Source organism: Rhinolophus sinicus, linkage group LG02, assembly GCF_036562045.2.
Source record: "Rhinolophus sinicus isolate RSC01 linkage group LG02, ASM3656204v1, whole genome shotgun sequence".
Taxonomy (NCBI): Eukaryota; Metazoa; Chordata; class Mammalia; order Chiroptera; family Rhinolophidae; genus Rhinolophus; species Rhinolophus sinicus.
This window is the reverse complement of record NC_133752.1, coordinates 40,205,126-40,226,236: the sequence shown is the minus strand read 5'-3', so window position 1 is coordinate 40,226,236 and position 21,111 is coordinate 40,205,126. Positions and strand designations below refer to the sequence as shown.

The 21,111-nt window shown below is 34.0% G+C and overlaps 1 protein-coding gene across 18 annotated transcripts in view; it reads left to right on the top strand.

Moving 5' to 3' along the window:
* PDLIM5 (PDZ and LIM domain 5) overlaps positions 1-20,809 on the top strand; it is a 188,913-nt gene extending 168,104 nt beyond the window's left edge. For all 18 annotated transcript variants that reach the window (XM_074323398.1, XM_019741092.2, XM_074323390.1 and 15 more), the window contains 5 exons: positions 697-871; positions 10,151-10,331; positions 12,743-12,863; positions 15,822-15,937; positions 17,598-20,809. In XM_074323398.1, coding sequence (XP_074179499.1) covers positions 697-871; positions 10,151-10,331; positions 12,743-12,863; positions 15,822-15,937; positions 17,598-17,687 — 683 coding nt within the window. In that variant the 3' untranslated portion in view covers positions 17,688-20,809. The remainder of the gene's footprint in view (positions 1-696; positions 872-10,150; positions 10,332-12,742; positions 12,864-15,821; positions 15,938-17,597) is intronic.
* The last annotated feature ends 302 nt before the right edge of the window (positions 20,810-21,111 follow it).

The window sequence follows — 21,111 nt, the reverse complement described above, 5'->3', positions numbered from 1 at the left end:
TCTTAGGTGGCAGTTGGGAGGATGAATTTGTAGAGGACAAGACATTTTGGCGGCTCTTACAGGTGGGAGACATTGAGGACCAAAACCAGGACAATATTGTAGGAATGGAGATGAGGGGCAAAACTAAGAACGAATGTGATAAACAATCAGCAGAATCCATCAGCACCACAGATGAGGGAGAGGAAGGCCCTAGGGCGATTCTAATGCCATCAGCACCACAGATAAGGGAGAGGAAGGCCCTAGGGCGATTCTAATGTGTCGGTGACTGATCGCACTGTCATCTCAGAGAGTACGGGGAGAAAGATAATGTGGTAAGTTTATTTTTGGTATTGGTGTCTCCAACTCACTGAGATTTTTTAATGTGCTTGTGATCTGTTTGGAGTTCGATGTAATTATTGGTTAGCAGAGATGTCTGGATGACTTGAAATACCTCGCTGTCAAAATTCACCCTAACCGTTCCTCCTCTTGGAAGCAACATGCTATACATGCTCCTGTCATAACTTTCACTGTGTTGGAATCCTCGATACGCTTTTCTATTTATCCCTGTAGTCACAGTCCAGTGTTTGGTATGTAGCCTCTCCTTAAATTTGAGTGAGCAAATGAATACATTATTTTTAAAAGTAATTATATTATTTATTAGAAAAAGTTTATATTTGACTTATTTTCATTCTGATTCTTCTGTGTTTGAACTCATAGCACCTTCCACTGGAAGAATCTCAAATAGTGCAGCTTCTTCAAGATCAGTGACACCAGGCAGCTCAGCTGTGGGGCAGCCTCAGCCCAGCGACCAGGACACTTTAGTGCAAAGAGCTGAGCACATTCCAGCAGGAAAACGAACTCCAATGTGTGCCCACTGTAACCAGGTCATCAGGTTGGTTGTTTTTTAATTTTCTTGGAAGTACTTAATACCAATGTTACTGTTTTTTGAAGTGTGTGTGTGTGTGTACTGAAAGAGTCAAAATTTTATTAGTGAAAATATTCTTGCCATATTTCTGTGGAATGGTTATTGAAGTAGGTAAATATGAATATATATTTGTTAGAATCTATTTTAATGAAAAGTAATTCTAGGCCCTCGAAATTAAAACTGAAAATACCAGTTTTGTCAGTTATTAATTCCTATCAGAATTAAGAAAAAATAATGATTAATGTGGCCTTTCCGATAATAAAATTTTAAGACTCGAAGGGACCCTGAAGATCATTTATCTGAACTTCATTATTTTACAAATTATAGAAGTGAGGACTTTCATTTAGATGAAAAATAACTAGTGACATAAAATAAAGAATTTTGAGTTCTAGAGGAAAGAAGATTGGAATTTTAAATACCTAAGCATCAAAAGATATATACGTAATTACTTTCAAGTCTATACATAAATGTTTTCTATTTTAGACTAGATCAGAACCTGCTTCTTTATAATATTTTTATCCAAATCTTATTTTATTGTAGCTTAAATTCCAAGTAGGAAATATGGCCCAGAGATCGCAAATGAGTATGCTATAGTGGCACTTACTAACTCTCGGAGCATTTCTTAATAAGCACTTTAAAAATGTTGTGAGGTATAGGCATGACTGCAGGGACAGCACAGCCGGACCTCATTGCTTCTGTGAGTTCCCTCGTTGGCACGAATAAATGATCAGCTGAAATGACCGCTCAAGCTTGCCCCTCATTTTTAATTTATCCTGTTTTGAAAGAGTTAAAACAATGGCTTCTCTAAAGTTGAATAAGGTTAAGACTTACTTGCATTTTTTCCCCTCCTCTATTGCTTAGGATAATACATTTAGTTAATAACTTAAAATGGGGCCGAAGAAGCCTGAATACTTGAAGAAGCAAATATATGCTTCTCCTTAACCTGCTGTTAAATGTAAATGTGTCAAGAACACAGCATACTGTATATGATTAAAAATAGAATTGCTTTCATATTTTCAAGGTAGTCCACGTTCATTGTGACATTTCAAACATAGGGAAAAACTGAAAGCAAAAATAAAAATTCATACATAATTCCACTTCCTAAGATAGCCACTATTAGTATTTTAGTTCATAGTTTTACAACATACACACACACACACACACACACACACACACGAGGACAGATGTTGTTTACAGAAATAGAATCATAATACAGTATTTTGTATGCTATTATTGTTCACTTGCATTGTGTTTTCCACAGTGAGTACCATAGTTCCCTCTTGCTATAATAAGAATTAGCCAGCAGTGGTAGCAGGAACCGTGATTATTATGGGGAGAAGGACCAAATCAGTAGAGGTGTATCCCGCACACAGGCATTCACTGAATGTTGGACCTGAACAGATCACACGTGACTCTAGGCTCACTTGTCATTCAAGCCATAATATCAATTCAGTTAGAGTCATTTTCCTAAAAGTACTACTCTAGGGTTACTGCCTTACATACATACTTAAACTATGTAAAATCTAGTGTGGTACTGCTTTATCCCAGTACATAAAACACTGTTTTTAATGACTGACTGTATTTAGTTGTTTCATTTTTAGGTTTAATATTAATGAAATAAAAATGAGTTCTGACTTGTCAACTTGTTTCTGTAACTTATGGTACATTGGTAATGTAGACTGGTATTTAGGGATACTATATTCTGGGTAAAAACACCCTTTTTGGAGACAGAAGTCACTGCTGTTTGTGTGCTGTTGTAAACAAGTAATTGGTTGGGTTACTAAAATGTCAAACCATATCACTTGCTGATTCATGTTGTCTGATTATCAAATTTTGTGATATCCGCTACCAGCACATCTAAGAAAACTTAATATGGAGAAAATATGAAGATCAAAATAGAAATTACATTCCCAAGCCCTACCTGCCTTGCCTCGGTTTCAATTTTAATGCTAGATCAGGATGTAATTTTAATGCACAATCTTCTCCATGTGAAATACATATGTATTATGTTGATAATATGACTGGTCATCACTGATTGCTCCCTCATCTGTTAAGTTTTATATTGCGCTGGATTATCCCTGCACTTGTTATCAGTTAAGCATTAAAGCTTAATTTACTTAGGAAGTTAATAGGAACAGGGATTAGTCCATGTCAAGATCTTATAACAGTAATTAACACAGCACATTTGTTTGGTGCTCAAATGCTAAAGCAGCTTGAATAGATTGTGGTCAGTTCAGAGACCCAGTCAAAGCATAATTCTAGTTCTTGGCCTCAGTGTCAGTATCACTTACCAAAGCAAGGAGGCATTAGATCAAGTGACAGTCTCTCAGACACCTGTTTTAAAAACACGCTGCAGTTGCAGGCTTGATACTTTCAGTATAGAATATTACAACCTGGCCAACTGAAAAGTTTAAGATTTTGTCATTTATGTTGTTTGTTTTTCACAGTGTAATTTATATAATTTGTTTATAATTTATATTGTTTACTTTATATTTATTTTCTAAATATTTTAAATTTCCAAAAACATTTTTTAAGTAAAGGCAAACTAAGGCAAGTTTTGTGTTTTTACTTATTTATTTATTTTAACAAAGTTAATTGTTTTCGGAAAACCGCAGCACCCTGAATCTTAGTCCTAAATTGGTTATCTCTTATAGAGTGTATTTAGCTTAAAACTCCATAAATCATTTTATTTGGATCTAATATTTAAAATATTATGGATGTTTTGCCTAAATTGTATGATTTAGACATGACTTTGATTAGTTGCTTTTTACAGATGGAAAAGGTGTTACATTTAGGAAATTCTACTGAAGCTTTGAGTAAGTTTGCTATGGAACATTTCCATTCCATTTGTGATACAAGTACCATTTCTTCCACTCTTCCACTCCTGAGTAGATTCACTGTTGGAGTGGTGCTATAATAGGAAAACAGAAAATCAGACTAATGTAGCTATTTTACTTTTTCCAGTAGAATAGGCTTATGAAACTTCTACTTATTTCTTAACGGTTACATCTTGTAGCATTAAAATCCATTGACCACTTGCATTACATGGAGTTAAGTGGACCATTCATATTTAGCTTCTTAGCATCTTTGTGTGAGAAGTCAGGGATTTATGGTGCTTGAATTTCTTCTTAGATTATGGAATGCTTAAAAAACAAGAGCCATAATACTATTATTGTTCTGTGTTTGCCAGCAGTACAGCACCAGAACAGTCACATTCAGTCAACCCATTGTCTATTCCAATGAGAGAGAATTTTAACATTACTGAATTGTTTCTTGCTCAGTGATTTTCATATTTTTCTCATAAGGAGATCCATCTCAGTGACCCCAAGGAGAGGCTGACAGAGCGTTTTGCCTGTCTCACCATCTATTTCAATCTCTGAGCACTCCTTTATGAAAAGGTTTTGTTTCTTTTCCTTCTGGTTAAGATTTTACTTGCAAATAATAGGTTTCTTGACTTAATATGTTAGCCCCTGAATTTAAGGAAACAACCAAAAGACACAGACCAACATTTATGAGCAAGACATAGACCAAGAGTCAAGATTTACTGTAGTGAAAAATCACTGTTTTCTTCCTTTGCCTGGTTTCTCTTCCCCTACATATTTGCATAGCTTATCTTCTCCTTGAGGTCTTTACTCAAATATCAGGATATTCCTGACCATCCTGTTTAAATTCACCCACTCCCCCCCACACACACACAGTCTCGCTCTCTCCCCTCCCTGCTTCATTTTTCTCCTCAGCATTTAAAATCTAACATACCAGTGTCTGTCTCCCCCATACTAGAATGTAAGTTCTATGCAAGCAGGGCTTTTTCTGGCTTTGTTTCTTGCTATATCTTTGTTCCTAGAACAGTCCCTGGCATATATCATTGCATTTAGCAAATGTTTGTTCAATTGATGAATGAACTTTCTATAATACTTGGAAGAATGTATGCTATTTGTCTTGCCAAGTTGAAATTATATCCCACTTGTCTTACTATATAGAAGCACATTCCTCCTACTTTTCTGATTTTATAATAACCTCAATATACAGAATGAACTATAATTGTCTCCAATAAACTTTTTTTAAAATTATCAATTAATATTACCTTATTGAGAACTTCTTCTTTTTATTCACTTATTATGTTTGGGCTCATTTTACCTGTACATGTACTTATTCTTAAGGAGCATATCCTTTATATCTTTAAAATAAAAGGCTATATTAGGCCTCAAAGCCTTTTACATGCAATTATTTTAAAGGGCTGTGAATTAAAGATGAAAGCAGATCAATGAAGAACTATATATTTTTAATGTTCCAAATTGGAAAGTTTGGGCGTAATCCATTGGAAATTAAGAATTAAGGTGTCAAAAAATACAGTGTTTCAAAATTTTAGGAAGGATTGTTAATATTTCCAATTTCAAGTATTGTAAATCCTGAAAGATAGTCACTGTGTGTTTCATTCTCTTTTACGCTTTTCTCATCCTGCATGTATCTGTGTATATTTGTGACTGTGTGTGTTGTGCAATTTCTCCCAATAATCTTTTCTGTTTCATTCTATTCTTCTAGCTTTGTTGTCCTTAGACTGTTTGCTCATGCTAGGCCCTTCCTAAAAGTTCAGCATACCATAAAACAGGCTTATTCATTTTTATTTTTATATCTAGTTAAGTAGAATATCAGATTCTTTATTTATTTTTTAGTATAATTGTTCTTTTTTATGTGGCTTTGTTTTTAGCCTTTGGTTGATTAACTTATTTTGACTTTTTAACTTCTTTTTTTGTTTTTAATGCCTATTGATGCAGTATGTTTTGGTCAAATAAAAGTTGTGATCTATAGTGGCTGGGCCTTAGAGGATTCCAGTTTTACAATTCATCATCCACCATGATCATAGGAAAGTTAGCTCACTTCTCCTATGTTTCCTTCACCTAGTAACAGAGTTAATGTCTATCACCGAGGTTTATTGTGAGAATTAAATAACAAAGGGAAGCTAGAAGTAAGCATCTGGTTTTGAATTTAATCCCTGTTAGATTGTCCCTGTTGAAGTTTTCACTTCCGTTCATCTTTCTATTTGTAAGCTTTGCTTTTCCTCAGAATGTTTTCCTTAGCATCCTTCCCTCTCTCTCCTTCCTATTATTATTTTTTTCTTTTTGGCATAAGTCTCACAGAAAATAAAATGGGCAAAAAGTTTCATGCCGTAGCTCTTCTCTCTCAGCCTATCAATGCTCTAACTCCCTCCCCTCCCTTCCTTTGTCAGTCAGCAAGTATTTAGTAAGGACACAGAAGGTACAGAGTAGTCTAAGAGGTAGCTGAATACTTAATTCCACTTTGCAGTTATCCAAGCCTGTTGTTCCAGTTCACAAACAGAAACCCAATCCTACGTGGACCCAGAAGAACTTCGTCAGTGTTAATCCTGTGTTAATGAATTTGTTAAGTTAGTCTCTGCTGACACAGTGAAGAGAGTACTTTTTATATGTAAAAGATTTTATTGTTTAATCTGTACATAACATAAAGGGCATTGATGAAGAAAGATGGTCTTTCAGCATAGCCAAGGATATCAGATTAGGCCAATATCTGCACTGAGCGTGTTTGTTTAAGAAAGGTCTGGCAGGAACAAGTCATTTTCAACTCAGTTTTTAAAGGTACACAAGGAGTTTCTTTATTGTTGTCAAGATCTTTCATTATCTCAATTTGATAAAGAAACTAAGGCAATATCTCAAAATTACCCTTTTGATGGACAATATTTATTTATTTAGTTATTTATTTGTTTATTTAGTTTGTTAGTTGGGGTACTCTATTCCAGAAAGCTTCCCAAAAGGCTTTAAAGAATACATGAAATATAAGATAACCTTCTAAATTTCAAAAGGGAGCAAAAGAAGAATGAAAATATCAAATGGGCTATTAAAAATGAACACTGCGGTGAGGTGATATCTCATTGTGGTTTTTATTTGCATTTCTCTGATGATTAGTGTGTACACCTGAAATCTGTGTAACTACTAATAGTTGTCACCCCAATAAACTTTAATTAAACAAACATAAAAGGAAAAACAAAAAAAAATGAACAGTGGACAAATTTGATGTTGACACTGGACAAGACCTACAACATTGACACACATACTTGCCTGTGGTTAGACTAAATTTGACTTTAAGCCTTCCAGCAGTCAACAAAAAAAAAAAGGAAGTTAATTTTGCAAATTACTAGACATTGGCATAAAAAATAAATCTAGTGCTCAGAAGAACTACTTTATTTTTGTACTTGCTGCAAAAATCTGAAAGGGATTCTCCAAGGAATCCATGTGAAAATGGCCCTGTGTGATCTAACAACACTTTCAACAGCAATTTGCAGGAAGAGCAAAGGTGGATTTCATAGAGCTATTTCCTGTAACAAATGTTAGTGAGGACTGATAGTGTCACACTTAACATGGATCATAATTCCATGGGATGGGTCAGGTCCATATGCTCTGATTTGCAGAACCCTGTTCTGTGCTGGTCTGACTTGATCTCAACACATATTTTAGAAAATCTAGAAAAAGAATCATATCGTCTTCAATCAATTATTCTTAAATGTCTTTTTCTCTTAGTTGACCTTTCTTGGCTATTTGGTAGCACTGATAGACACACATGTTCCAGGAGTAAAACTCTTTATTCCAAGTGCATACCAACACTTAGCTTTAAGGGAATACAGGTTGATTGACTTCTTTTGCAAATTGAGCAGCCTAAGGATGCTGGTCTCGGGGCTTATCCAGGCTTATGGATGTGGTGAAGATGTACCCTAATAAAAAATTCACCCTAGTATATTGTTTTGAACAATCTGAACATACAGACCAATGGTAGCATAAAACCCTAAAGTTTTCTTACATTGTGGTCCATCGTCTTACATTGTGGTCTCAGTAAATTTAACCTGGCAGGATTTTCAAGCATATATAACCTGATACCCACCTGGTGGAAAAGCTCAGAGCACTCATAAAACTCTGTCTAGCTTTGAGCATTGTGGCTCATTGGTTTATCTTTGAAGGAAAACTACTTGCCAAATACTGTATTTTGCCGTGTATAATGCATACTTTTCCACCCAAATTTGTGAGGGGAAAATAAGGGTGCATATTACATGGGTAGTACTAATTCCGTATCTATATAAATGTTTTTAATTATTTTATTTATGCTTAGGAGTTAAAAATGTAACTCTAGAAATCAATAGCAATATCCATATGCAAAATATTACCCTGGAATATTTTAATTGGTTTTGTTGAACTTATGTGGAACTTGCAACGATGAAGAGTTCTTGGCCTTCTGTGATGCGTAAATATCCTAAATTTGTTACCGGTACATAATATTTCTTGTGCCTTATATCTGTTCTTGTGTTTTGTAATATTTGTTACATAAAATTGCTAGTACCATAATATGTTAAAAAATAAAAGCTAAAAGTCCTACATAATACAAAAAAAACAAGTATTTAGATATAAACAAATAACAATTTGAATTAAAAAATTAAAACATAAGACTGTTTTCCCTGAAAGTTTGGGCCAAAAAATATGGGTGCACATTATACACAACAAAATATGGTGTATACTGAGAAAATGAAATGAAGGAGCTGGTTGAGTAGGGTTGTTACTTACAAACCAGTTAAAAATTGACAGACATCCTACCCAGAGTAACATATTTGGTTACAGGGGTGATCTGTAGCCCTTTTTTTCTTTCTTTTTTTTCTAGTAGAATTTAGTTAACAAAGGCATTCCTTGTTAGAGATAAGAAAACTGTAGTGCCCTAAAATTTAAAAAATAATAATATGAATTACTTGTCTCACATGCTAAGAGAGCTGCATGCACGAGCTTATACAAAATGGCACATTCTTAATAAGAACCAAGGCAGCAGAAAGTGGGGCTAGAAAACACCCTCTTACCACAGAACACATTTTAATCATTCATCAAGAGCCTTTCTACTTTCTTGACTCTTACAGAATTAGGCATCACTTCTGAGTATAAACATCAATGTATTTGCAAAGAATTTCCCAGTGGGAGATAGTTACTGAATTTCTAGAGTTATGTTGTTAAAGGCTAAAAAAATGCTTCAACTTTATGATGCTTATTTCTGTGACTTTTCCTATTAATAACCTGCCTCAAAGTCAGGTATTTGATGCTTAATAACAATTACCCTGTGGTCTCTAAGTGATGATCATTGATGGTAATGAGATCAAAGGCAAAATATCAATTGACTAGAACAGTATACTAGAAATCAAGGAATTCAGCTTCTGGCCTTCACTCAGTCAGTGATTTTATGATATTTGTCGTTATCTTTTGAACATTCCATATCTCAGCTTTTCCATCTGTTAAACTGAGTTCGTAATAACTGCCCTGGTCTGTCTCAGAGGAATGCTGCATGGACAAATTAGATAAGTGTAAAAGTGCCTTGGAGGTAAAGCCACTCTATGAATAAAAATTAGTGTGATGTAGCTACTGAAAAGTATGTTGCAAAGGCTAGAATGGTTCATCTCTGCAGGCTTCATGACTAGATAAGGCTTCATGACTAGATAAGGCTTCATAATGGATTCCTGTCAAGCAAACCAAGCCCATCTTATCAGTTCATGACTGTGTGGTATTTAATGGAAAAAAAAGTATCTTTGCAAACATTTGTTACCTTGATACAAATGTGTATTAAAACTAAGTCACATTTGAATTAAAGAAAATCTTTCTAAGTAGCTTCAAACAACCTCTAATATCCAATTTACAGTTTCTGTAGTCTTTCTGGAGGGTGAGGATTTGATGTGTTTAATAAAGTTGAGAAATAAATACATGAAACAATGTGTAGGGAAGAGAAATTGACTAGAATGTTTTCTTAGGTAATAGTTATTATTTTTAAGTCTGACATCAAATTGGTATTTTTTTCTTTTGTTTATTTTATAGAAATATACTCTCATCTGAAAAAAAAAGCATTTTTTTTCTAGTTACTTTATTTTCTGTCACAGTTAACATCCTCATTCTCAATCATAATCATGACACAAACAGATTCACTCATTGCAACTCAAAAACCATAACTACCAAATCTCTTGAAGACAGAAAAATTTGGGGGGGAGTTTGGCCTTTCAGTGTTCTTACTCCTCCCCTCTTTTCACATAAATGTGCAGAGAGCCCTCGTGTAAATTTACAGCACCTATGTGTTCAGTCCTTGAGAAGGAAAATTGAGCAAGTAATTAAGAGTTTGGACATTGTATAAAAGAGGTCCTATCCAGGCAAACTTGAGAAACTTATTTCTGAGCCAACTTGATCTCTTTGCTTCTGGCAGGGGACCATTCCTAGTGGCACTGGGGAAATCTTGGCACCCAGAAGAATTTAACTGTGCTCACTGCAAAAATACAATGGCCTACATTGGATTTGTGGAGGAAAAGGGAGCTCTGTATTGTGAGCTGTGCTATGAGAGATTCTTTGCTCCTGAATGCGGCCGATGCCAAAGGAAGATCCTTGGAGTAAGTATTGGAGATCTTTATATTCTGGATGAATTTCAGAGCAGAACCATTTCTGTTATGAAACCCTTCCATCATTTTGACTTTTTATTTTCTTCTTGCTTGATCCCTTCTCTGCTTTCATCACTATTTATTATTGTAAAGCAAAACTAAATAGACCTCTGTGGATCGGACTCATGGGGTTAAGTTGTCTTTGGTTTTGTCTTACTGAGTGCTGGTTTGTCTGGTGAAAGTCTAGCCACTGTGGGGGAAAAATAATTTACTGTGGGTGTGCTACCTCAACAGGACTCTGTTTGCTCAGGAATGAAGAGGTCGCACAGGACCACACACATCAGAGTTCTCAGAACTGACACCTTCACTGTTTTAAATTAAATTCCATAGCTTTTATAAGAGCAGCATTTCCCTATTTGTCAGAGTTCAAGCACGGGGCACAGATCTCATGAAGTTTATAAAACATGAGACTTACAAATGATATATTTTTCTTGAATGCATATAATGTTTAAAAATACAACCTCAGTTTTATGAGAGTATACATATATAGAAAAATAATAAAACTACACTTTTTTTTTTTTTTGGGCAGAAAGGGTGTAATTTAGGAGTCAGGTACATAATAAATAATAATGAATGAATGAATTTCTTACTCTGGAATACCCAGTTTGCAATTACAAAGTGAGGACCAGGCATTTCCTATGGATGACCAGGAATTAGAATTTTACTTTAAAAGCAACCTAGGTACCTGGTCTCATGCAAAACTCATACAGCTTATACAAAATTTGGAAGTGTTATGGCTGAGTTTTGATATTCTGAATATAAAGATATAATAATGAAACTAAATTCATATCAATTAAAAAAGTTAACAAATTGCTGAATAGTCTTTAATTTTAGACTATGTCTTTAAATATGTCTAAAACTTTGATGGCACTTAAAAATTCTAAATATATCACATGAAGTATTTCTGTAGTATTAATTTGTACAATATGTTGGGAACAAAAGGATAGACTAATTCAGGTTCTACCTTCCCAAATGACCAATAATAAGTAGGATATATTAATACTGTTTTAGGATATAAGTCTATTGTATGGATTCTAGAATAATGGATAAAACAAAGTTAAGTAAGAGTCTTAGAACCAAATGAGGTTCTAGGAAACGGAAATCTTATATTCAGCGGCTTCCGAGATTGATCAGACCGTCGCTAAAAGGACAGATTCTCTGGATTGTGTTTTAGTTGTTGGTCACCTAGTATTAAAGAAGGAATAGCAGTCTGTCTCATGTATAGAAAGGGAAGTATATGCTGGATGCAGTGGGAAGTGGTTTGGTTCAATGTACATTTGTTGTACATGTTCATGGTGCTCTTTTTGGATCTTCACAACTGCAATTTTTTTTTGTCCTTCAGTAGTGAACTATGGCATTTTCTATGGCTAACAATTTATTGTATGTCATTTTCTTTTAGTTTGACAGTATTTTTTTAATTATAAAAGAAAATATTTCACTCTACAATTGGAAAATAAAAAAAAATGTAAAGAATGAAATTAAAATGACCTATGTATTTATCAATCCCAGATCATTCCTGTTAACCTTAGGATGGATTTTCTTGCAGTTTGCTCCTTATAAGTAATTCATTTACAAAATTATAACCCTACTTTATGTATAGCATCCTTTTTTTGTGATAAATAGTACGGAAAGGGTAAATTCCTGTGTTACTAACTATTCTTCAGAAATGATTTTTAATGGCTGTATCCCTTAACCTCAATCTAAAGAAATGATTCCCCAAAATTATTTTACTAGTTAAAATCTGGTGCAAGGTTTTGATACTTGGTGTATTTAATCATAGGGCCACTGTTGACTAGAATCCATGCATTATGGTTCAAATTTTAGACACGGCTTTGAGTGTGTGCTTAATATAGTCACAGCTAATTTCCAAAATCCTGAACATGTGTTAAATTGATTGGATTACACCGATTAAGTTACTGCTTCCATAATGCACCAATGTATAGTTTTGTTTCAGTTTTTAGATGTTTTGCCCTTCCTCCATGACATTTTCAAGATAATACTATGAAACCTTTATAAGTTAATGTTTTCTGACACCCTTTGAGAGAAAGCAGAAGGTATTGTAACAAGCACTTAGAGATGCTTACTTTATTCACTGCATGTATAATGTTTAAATAACACAGTAATCATTCTTCAAATAAGTTTATTGATGTGTATTTGTGAGAAATGCACATGTTAATGTAATGCATCAGTTTAGCTGATTATGAGTCTGTCCTTACATATCTCATGTTACTTAGGTGAAAAACTCAAGGCAGAGGAAAAGTATGTGTGTCTCGTTTGGGTCAGTTTAGAAGGGCGGTATTTGTCGAGCATTTGTGTATTGTCATCTTTTTTTTTTTTTACATCCAATTACCTTTCTATAACAGGAAGTCATCAATGCTTTGAAACAAACTTGGCATGTTTCCTGTTTTGTGTGTGTGGCCTGTGGAAAACCTATTCGTAATAATGTTTTTCATTTGGAGGATGGTGAACCCTACTGTGAGACGGGTAAGATCTTGAAGCCATTAGTTTCTTAAGTTTTGAATGAAGATAAAATATGAGCCCTTATGTTGTTGTAAAGTTGAAATGAACTTTTAGGTAAAATAGTTTTCCTAGTTGTTTTAGTAACATTTAATATTATTCTAAATACATAGCCAAAAAACTGTAAAATTTTTATGTGATTTTTGTCAAAACACATAACTTAATTAACTTAGTTAACAGAAGTGAGCATGTAGGCATAACTTGGTAGAAAAATATTTTGCTTGAATCCCCAATAATTTATGGATATAAGTTCTACAAAATTGTGTAGCTTAAAGCCATCTCTTATACTTTCAGTAAGTGAATTTTGAATGGTTATAAACATGACAAATGTTCAACTTTTGAATATGATACTGATTTGTCCTTTAAGGCAATTGCCTTGACGATAAGTTGGAAATCCTTTGTTACTTTTACTGAATAGATGGGCAATCCTAGCTTGGATTGCTCCCTTGGTAAAATTGTTTTTAATAAATTAGTATCTAAGGACCAGTCTTCTACATTTGTCTTATTACCTGGACTCTGGATACTTCCTTTGCTTCCCAGAGGCTATAAGTGAACTTCATAACAATTACTTATTAACATTACCCTTACCTAGACATGACTACCACACATACATTTTTCAAAAATAAAATATTTTTCCTTTATCACGTCTTCACTCATACTGCTTTCCCACTATCAAATTTTATTGTTGTTCTACCTTGACATTCAAAGTGTGGTGCTAGAAGAAGGAAGTATTCCACACCAGTCAAGTTAAAGGAGTGGTCAGCTTCTAATTGGAGGCTGGTCAACATCACTCAGTCCTTCTTTGCCTACTCAGTATTCTCTTATTTTCACCTTTCTTTTAGCTCCTTAGGGCCAATCTAGAACTCTGCCAGACTGTCCACCAGGAAGCCCTATGGAAAGGCCGTTGAACGACCACATGGGCCCATTGAGACAGGATGGATACAAGCTGCCTACCCTGATTCAATGAGAATATTTCACATTTTGTATTAGGTTGGTGTAAAAGTAATTGTGGTTTAAAAGGTTAAAGAATACTTTCAAAAACCGCAGTTACTTTTGCACTAACCAAATAATTCCACTTAATCCTTCTGAAGAAAGAGCTGTTTGTTTTAAAAGCTTTGCAAGACTAACTAGTATAGTCCCTGTCTAGTCAAAACACATATAAAACTATCTAGCATTAATACCATACATAATGTAATCTAAACAGTCATTTTTAAAACCCAAAAATTGCCTACTGGAGGGGAAAAACATTACTGAAGACTTATTTATCTGTTACTTCTGATCACCTTGGTCTGTGATGGTTCTTTTTATTTAATCTCTCAGACTTGTTCTTAACCCTTCCTTCCCCATCTCAATAAATGGCCCACTGTCCACTATCCCGAAACCTCTAACACATAACCCTCCAGTGTATATATTGAATTCATTGATTTCTCTCCACCTCAGCTGTCATCCTTAATCCACTCACTTGCACCCTTTGTGTGGACATTGTAATCGCCAACTAAATGGTAACTTTTTCCCTCCAGCTCTCAATAGTTATGGTAGTGTTTGTTTAAATGTGAATTAGATTGTTCTTGATACCCTTCCCAGCTTCACTGGAGTGAAAACTATATTCCTTACTCATGCTGGCTTTGCCAACCTTTTCACCTCCTACCTTACTTTCTGTGACTGGATTCTAGCCATACCCGGTCCCTTTACTGTTTCTCAACATGCTAAGATTCTTCCTGCCTCAGGGTTTTGTACCTGCCGTTTCTTTTAATAGAAGTACTCTTCCCTGCTTTTTTGTGGTGATTTCTCTTTTTCCAACTCTCAGCACAACTATGACCTCCTCACAGAGGCCTTTCCTAACCCCTCTGTATAGTGTAGTGGTGTTTTATACCGCAGGTATTTTATACCGCATCATTTATCTTTCCTTCATGGTACGTATTACAATCTGAAATTGCTTTTTTTTTTAAAAAAAAATATGATAAATTATGACATCCTGCTTCCAAGGACAATATAAGCCCCATGAGGAGAGAGCAACCACGTCTGTCTTCTTCACCACTATAACCCTGACCAGTGCCTAGAACAGTGCCTGGCACACACAGCCCTGTGGATGTGTGTTTAACAAATAGTGCTAAGGAATATTGAAGATTACTAAGAAAGGTGAATCAAGTTGGAAATGATAGCTTACTTTCTCCTCCAGCCCAGGATGGATTGAAAATGTCAAAAGCCAAAGAGGGAACCATAAGTAAGCAAAAGTAGTGAGAGTAACTGCATAAAAGAAAATTAAAATGCCAATAAATTCTAATTTAGTAATAATAAAGAAACATCTTGTCAAAACTGCTTTCTTCAGAAGGATATCCTAGGACTATTTTATAACTATAACCTGTGTCAAGTAAACGCTGTTCTCTGGCTAATAATTTTAAACATGAGGTCATAAAATTGAAAGGAAAATATAGCAAACGAAATAGTGACTAATATTGTGATATAATCCAGCAAGAAAACTCAGTCATGGCACTTATTCATGGAAGTTTCCTGTGACTTTTTATTTTCTTCCTTACCAACTCAGATATGCTATAAAATTTGCTAATACCAGATATTTCTCTTGATTTTTCATTAGTCTTATTGTTCCCAGTTATTGGAAGTTCTTTTGCATTTTATTGAGACAATCATGTCTATTGATAACTTACGTGTTGTATTAAAGTAGAAATGAAAAGCATTACATGGAAAAATACAATACAGGATGTTAAATTGTATAAATAACATTTACCAGGGTAACCAGAAACAACACTACACATGTATCTCAAGCCAAATATTATGCCATCTGAAAAATTTTCCAGTTACTAGTAACTATATCATTTCATTTAATTCCAATATTATTGCTGCTTTCTAGGAACGGTCATTCTAAAGCTTTGTCACGTTTAAATTATGTCTCCTCCCCCCATACAGACTATTATGCCCTTTTTGGTACTATATGCCATGGATGTGAATTTCCCATAGAAGCTGGCGACATGTTCCTGGAAGCTCTGGGCTATACCTGGCATGACACTTGCTTTGTGTGCTCAGTAAGTAAACTCTTTATTTCCAAATTCAAGGAGCACATATGGCCAATTCTACCCTAAGCCATAAATGGAAATAACAGTTCTTGTATCTTTTAGTCCTTCAAACCTAAAAATATTTTCACGTGATTTTGAAAGTTTTTTATTATAATTTTCGTCACTAAAGAATGATTTTGCACAGAATAAGATGCTTAACTCTTTAGAGAAAATCCTGTCTTTAGTACATTTTTGTTTATAAGGAGACACTACTTCTTAAAACAGTAACAGGCCTTTAGTTTTTAAAGAAAAACTCTTTTATTGGAATGTTTTAGTAATTTTTGGAAACAAAGGTACTTCTTAAAATAGAAGTAAATAATTATAAAAATCTATTATTGAATTAACACTGGAAGTAAACTATATGTTGATGTGTTTCCTTCCTTAGTAATAGTCCATGAATATTTTCTTTTTGAGACTATAATAAATATGTAGTAATATATTTACCTATTGCACTTGATACTTCAATATTTTTTATTTTATTTTTAAGGATGAGTATAGATTCAGAGATTAACATTAGCCTAAGATATATATTGTTTTTAATTTGGAAAGTAAATATTCAGTAAAGGTACTCTGATGTTTGATTTTTTTAAAAAAAAATTAGGTTTCATATATCTAATACATTTTAAAATGTCCCACTGACAATAACATATTGTAAATCAAAAATCTAAAGAGTAATATATGGTATATTTGTGTTCCTATTGTAATAATTTGATTATAAGAAAATCAAGAGGGCTAAATTACACTGTTTAAATGTCACCTTTGTAATGTTGAATATTTGACATAGCTTCTAAGACCCATGTAATTTTTTGTCCCTTTTGAATTTTTAAACTTTTACAGTTAGTGAATATGAAAGTATTTCTGAATAAAAATGCATCTATATTTTTAAAAAATACCCATTATATGAAGGGAAACAATTCATGTTAATTGAAGTCAAATGATTTTCCCAAATGTTACCATTGAACCCTGTCTAGTTTACCTCATCCGTCTCTTAGACTTCATAAAATCTATAAAACACATCTTTGCAGATTTGCCGTCTCCTGTTCTCTGGTAGAGCTGCTCTTGTGCATTATAATTAACAAAAGCAACGGCAAAGACAAAAAAACAAATGTGGATAGTTAACTGAATATATAATTATCTAGTAGCCAGATGTTGCCCAGGGTTTTCACTATAAGAAATAAAGAAGTGTATTATAATAAAAATAATTCTCAGGTATTCTGTGCCTGTGTATTTGAAGGCTTGGAAAGTTTGGCTAAGCAGTTGGGTTTTCTTTTTGAATGTGTTGATTCTCTACAAGGAGGCAGACTGAAAGCATTGATTAGAATTTGGGAAGAGAAATTATATTTAATGTGACCGCTTCATGTGTTAATTTTTTATTAGGGCCAAGTGCTTCACTCCCAATAAAGACAAGTAATGATCAGTGATTTAAATAAATTAGAGTGCTTTCCAGGAAAAAGTCACTTTTCATTGCTCTTGAAAGAATTCATGAAATGTAGTAATTTTGAAATGTCAGGGTACCTAACAACCAACTAAAGTGCTTTGTCATGTTATCCACTGGGTGAAAAATCATTTTCCCCTTCATGTATACTTGATAAAATAATAATATTCTCTTATATAATGCTTCCTTTTCCAGGTATGTTGTGAAAGTTTGGAAGGTCAAACCTTTTTTTCTAAGAAGGACAAGCCACTTTGCAAGAAACATGCTCATTCTGTGAATATTTGAAAGTCAACAGTTTAGAAGAGAAGAAATTTGAAGAGAACGAGAATTAAAATTACCAGTTAATTTTTAGATTTAATATTTATATGGAGTTTTGAAAAATAATAGTGGGCCTGAAGGGATAAATTCCAGCTTTAAAAACCAAATCTATGAGGAAATATTTGGCTTCATAATGTATTTGCCAAAAAGACAGTTTGGCATTTATTATTACTTTTTCCCTGTGTATTCTGCCCATAAAATAACTTTCACAAAAATAAATTTCCTGGTTAACTATTAAATTCATCTTAGAATAAATGAAGAATTAAATTTTTAGAATAAAAACTCCAACCTCTATGCTGAAATAATTATGCTTTCTTTCCTTGTTAGGTAGTTATGAGTAAATCTGTAAAAGGCAATAAAATGCCTTATACTTTATCAATAAGTGACACATTGTATTTTTAAAAAGATAGTGTTTATCTTTAAAACAGTAAACAGGAGTTTAAACAGAATTTTATCGGCAGTAGTAGGTGTCAGTTTTTAAAAACTATGTACATTTTTTTTGTATTACAGTTGATTATTCCAGTAGGAGAAAGTTCAATGAGATTTTTGATCAAAAAGTATCATGCCAATAAGAGATGCTGTATTTTTTCTTATCCTCCTCAAAAGCCACCATATATCTTATAAATCTCAAAGTTTTACCTTTTATTAAAATATGACCATTTCTATTCACATGTTTGTTTTTTAACACTTGTATTAGTCAAACTCTGTTTTCCCTCCTCCTTCATGCTGAGGTAAAGAGCTAATAGAATAACTTTGGACTATGACAGTTTTCTCTATATATGAAGAGAATAAGTAGAAGAGAATGTGGTTAAGAATTACAGTAAATCAGAGGATTGGACCCAAAATATTGCGTCCCAAATTCCCCCTTTCAAGTCATGAATCAGTTTTTGAGTTGTACTACTGACAAATGAAGGGTCGCGAACTCTATTTGCAGAGAAATATTTTTCCTTAATTCTACATTAGAAAATAAAAGACTGGCATGGGGATGTGATAAAATCTAGATTGTTTTTTTCTTTTGATAGTTCTCTCTCAAAAATAAATGAACCACTTCCAAATGTGATCACGAAGTTTGGAAAGTTTTTATTCACAGATGTTTAATCGTATAGGAGGGCAACATGGTTAATTACTGAGACTGGCCTGTTACTTGTTTTCTTCATTTGGGGCAAAAATTATGTCGATACCATATGAAGGCAGAGAAACAATTTGTAGATCCTATTGATATTTGCCCAGTGAGAAAAGAGATTATGGCATTTGATGGGTTTTCTCTTTGTTTCCAGAATGGATGGAAGCCCGTGATTTTCCTTAGTTATAATTTAAATTTGTTCGGAGCAAGGTGCTTTTACAGTTGAAACCGATTCCCAGATCCTTCCTGTGCCCATCACTCACTAATGACTTCACTTCCAATGTGTACGTGTTTGTTACAGAGGTTTGTTAGGCTACAATATTTGTTTAACACCCCCCCTAAGACCTTTTCAAGGCATCTGTCCTAAAAGCTGTTAATTTATGGTCTAGCAGATTGAAATTATGTGCAGATAATAATTAACTGGGGATAAAAGAATGAGAAGAGTGATGCAGAGTGGCAAACTGAATGCTTCACCAATAGTAACTGCAAACTGCCCCCTCACCCTGCCTCTTGTAGGGAGGCAGGAACGTTTAAGTGTTGGAACTAGAGTGAGCATTATTTCTCATTGCTGCTGAAACTACCTACAGAAGACATGCTGGCTAATGTGCTTTGCTGCGTACCTAATGTCAGCCTTTTGCTTTACAGCATATAAAATAAGTTGGTGGTTTTGTTTTGGTGTGGTAGAACTTTTTTGTTGTTGTTGTTATTTAGTTTTGCCTTTAGAGATGGTATGCAAAGATAGTATTTGGTAAGTCAATGGCATTTGGTTATTTCCTTCAAATAATTTTATTTGACCTAGATTTTTTATAAAGTAATCTTACATGAACAATATCATTTATATTTGACTTTTCTTTCTGCATGTTATCCATGGAGCATAATGTTGCCTTTCTCTAAATTTTCTCTCTCAGAGGGTAACATTACTTCCTAATTTATCATTTTGTCTTTGTGCTTTGTCCTTCTCTTCTGTGGCAAAGCTATATATCTGTTTCTAAAACAGTTAATCCTGTGAAATAAATATTGATCATAACCCAGGAGAATATCTGTATTTTCTAGTAGGGCATGCCACATTTAACACACCAGAATTAATCTTTTAATAACTGGCAGAGCACTTTATTCTTCTGGTGAGCTCCCTGAATATTTATTTTTCTGATTATAAATATCCCATGTCAGTAGCTTTTTTTAAATTATTACCTCTTTACTGTAGAGCATTTACTTTTAGTCTCCCTAGATGTATATCTTGGAATGCTGTACGTAGTTATAACACAGATTAAAATCACAGTACATGACTTTAAAACATCCCCTATTTGGATTTCCCAGTTTCCAAATGCTAGTGATAGGTTCAGATTCATAACATTTCTCCAGATTTACAAGGACAGAACGTTGCCTGCTGGAGTAGCTCCTAAAAATGATCCCCTGTGATTATGCTTATAGTAGTTACACATTTCCTCTTGATCCAGGTTACATTCAGAGTCTAAAACTAAAACCTAATCATCTGGTCAATATTAAGACAAGCAGAAATAGTTTAAATCTTCAAAATATTACTGCAGCATTACGTTTAAAAGTTACAACAAAATCGTGTTCATAGTACCATTTTCCAGGCGTACTCTATTAGGACCACTTTTACAGAAAGCAATTCCTTCCTCTCCCTGTTCAAGTGTGAATCTTGTGGTTTGTTAGCATTTTTGTGATGTTTGGAGTTTAGTCATCCCTGTTGAAAGGAGAGGCGTTTCAGAAATAGGGAGGGGAAAACATACTGAATAATTTCATAGACCTCTAAAGTGGCTTCAGTTTGTCACTCTTCATCCCCCAAATGTTTTTAAAGTACTGGGTTTGGATTCTCAATGTATCATTCGCCTTATCTACTAATCTCTATTTTCTGTTTCTTTATGTTTTTTAAGTTTGTATATGTCTGTGCTGTTTTGCTTTTGGATGTATTTTCTGATTAAAAACCACATGAGAAATATAATCAGTGTACTAATAATGCCTTAATGAGCACATAATAAATAAATGGCTGTAGTGATGTAGATAAGCTCTCCTGGTTTTTCTTTTGGGGTGGCAAGTGGTTTCTATTAAATGATCATGGGGAAAAAGTCATGTTTACAAGACAGGAAGAGGTGTAATAATTCTCAAGAAAATCCCTCTCTTGTGAGATTTGCCTATCAAAATGTCCCAGAAACAAAACATTCAAAAATATTGTCACATTTTCTACACTAATCCATTTTTATGCTCTGCATGTAGCATATACAGAGATGTTTGCTAATTAACTGA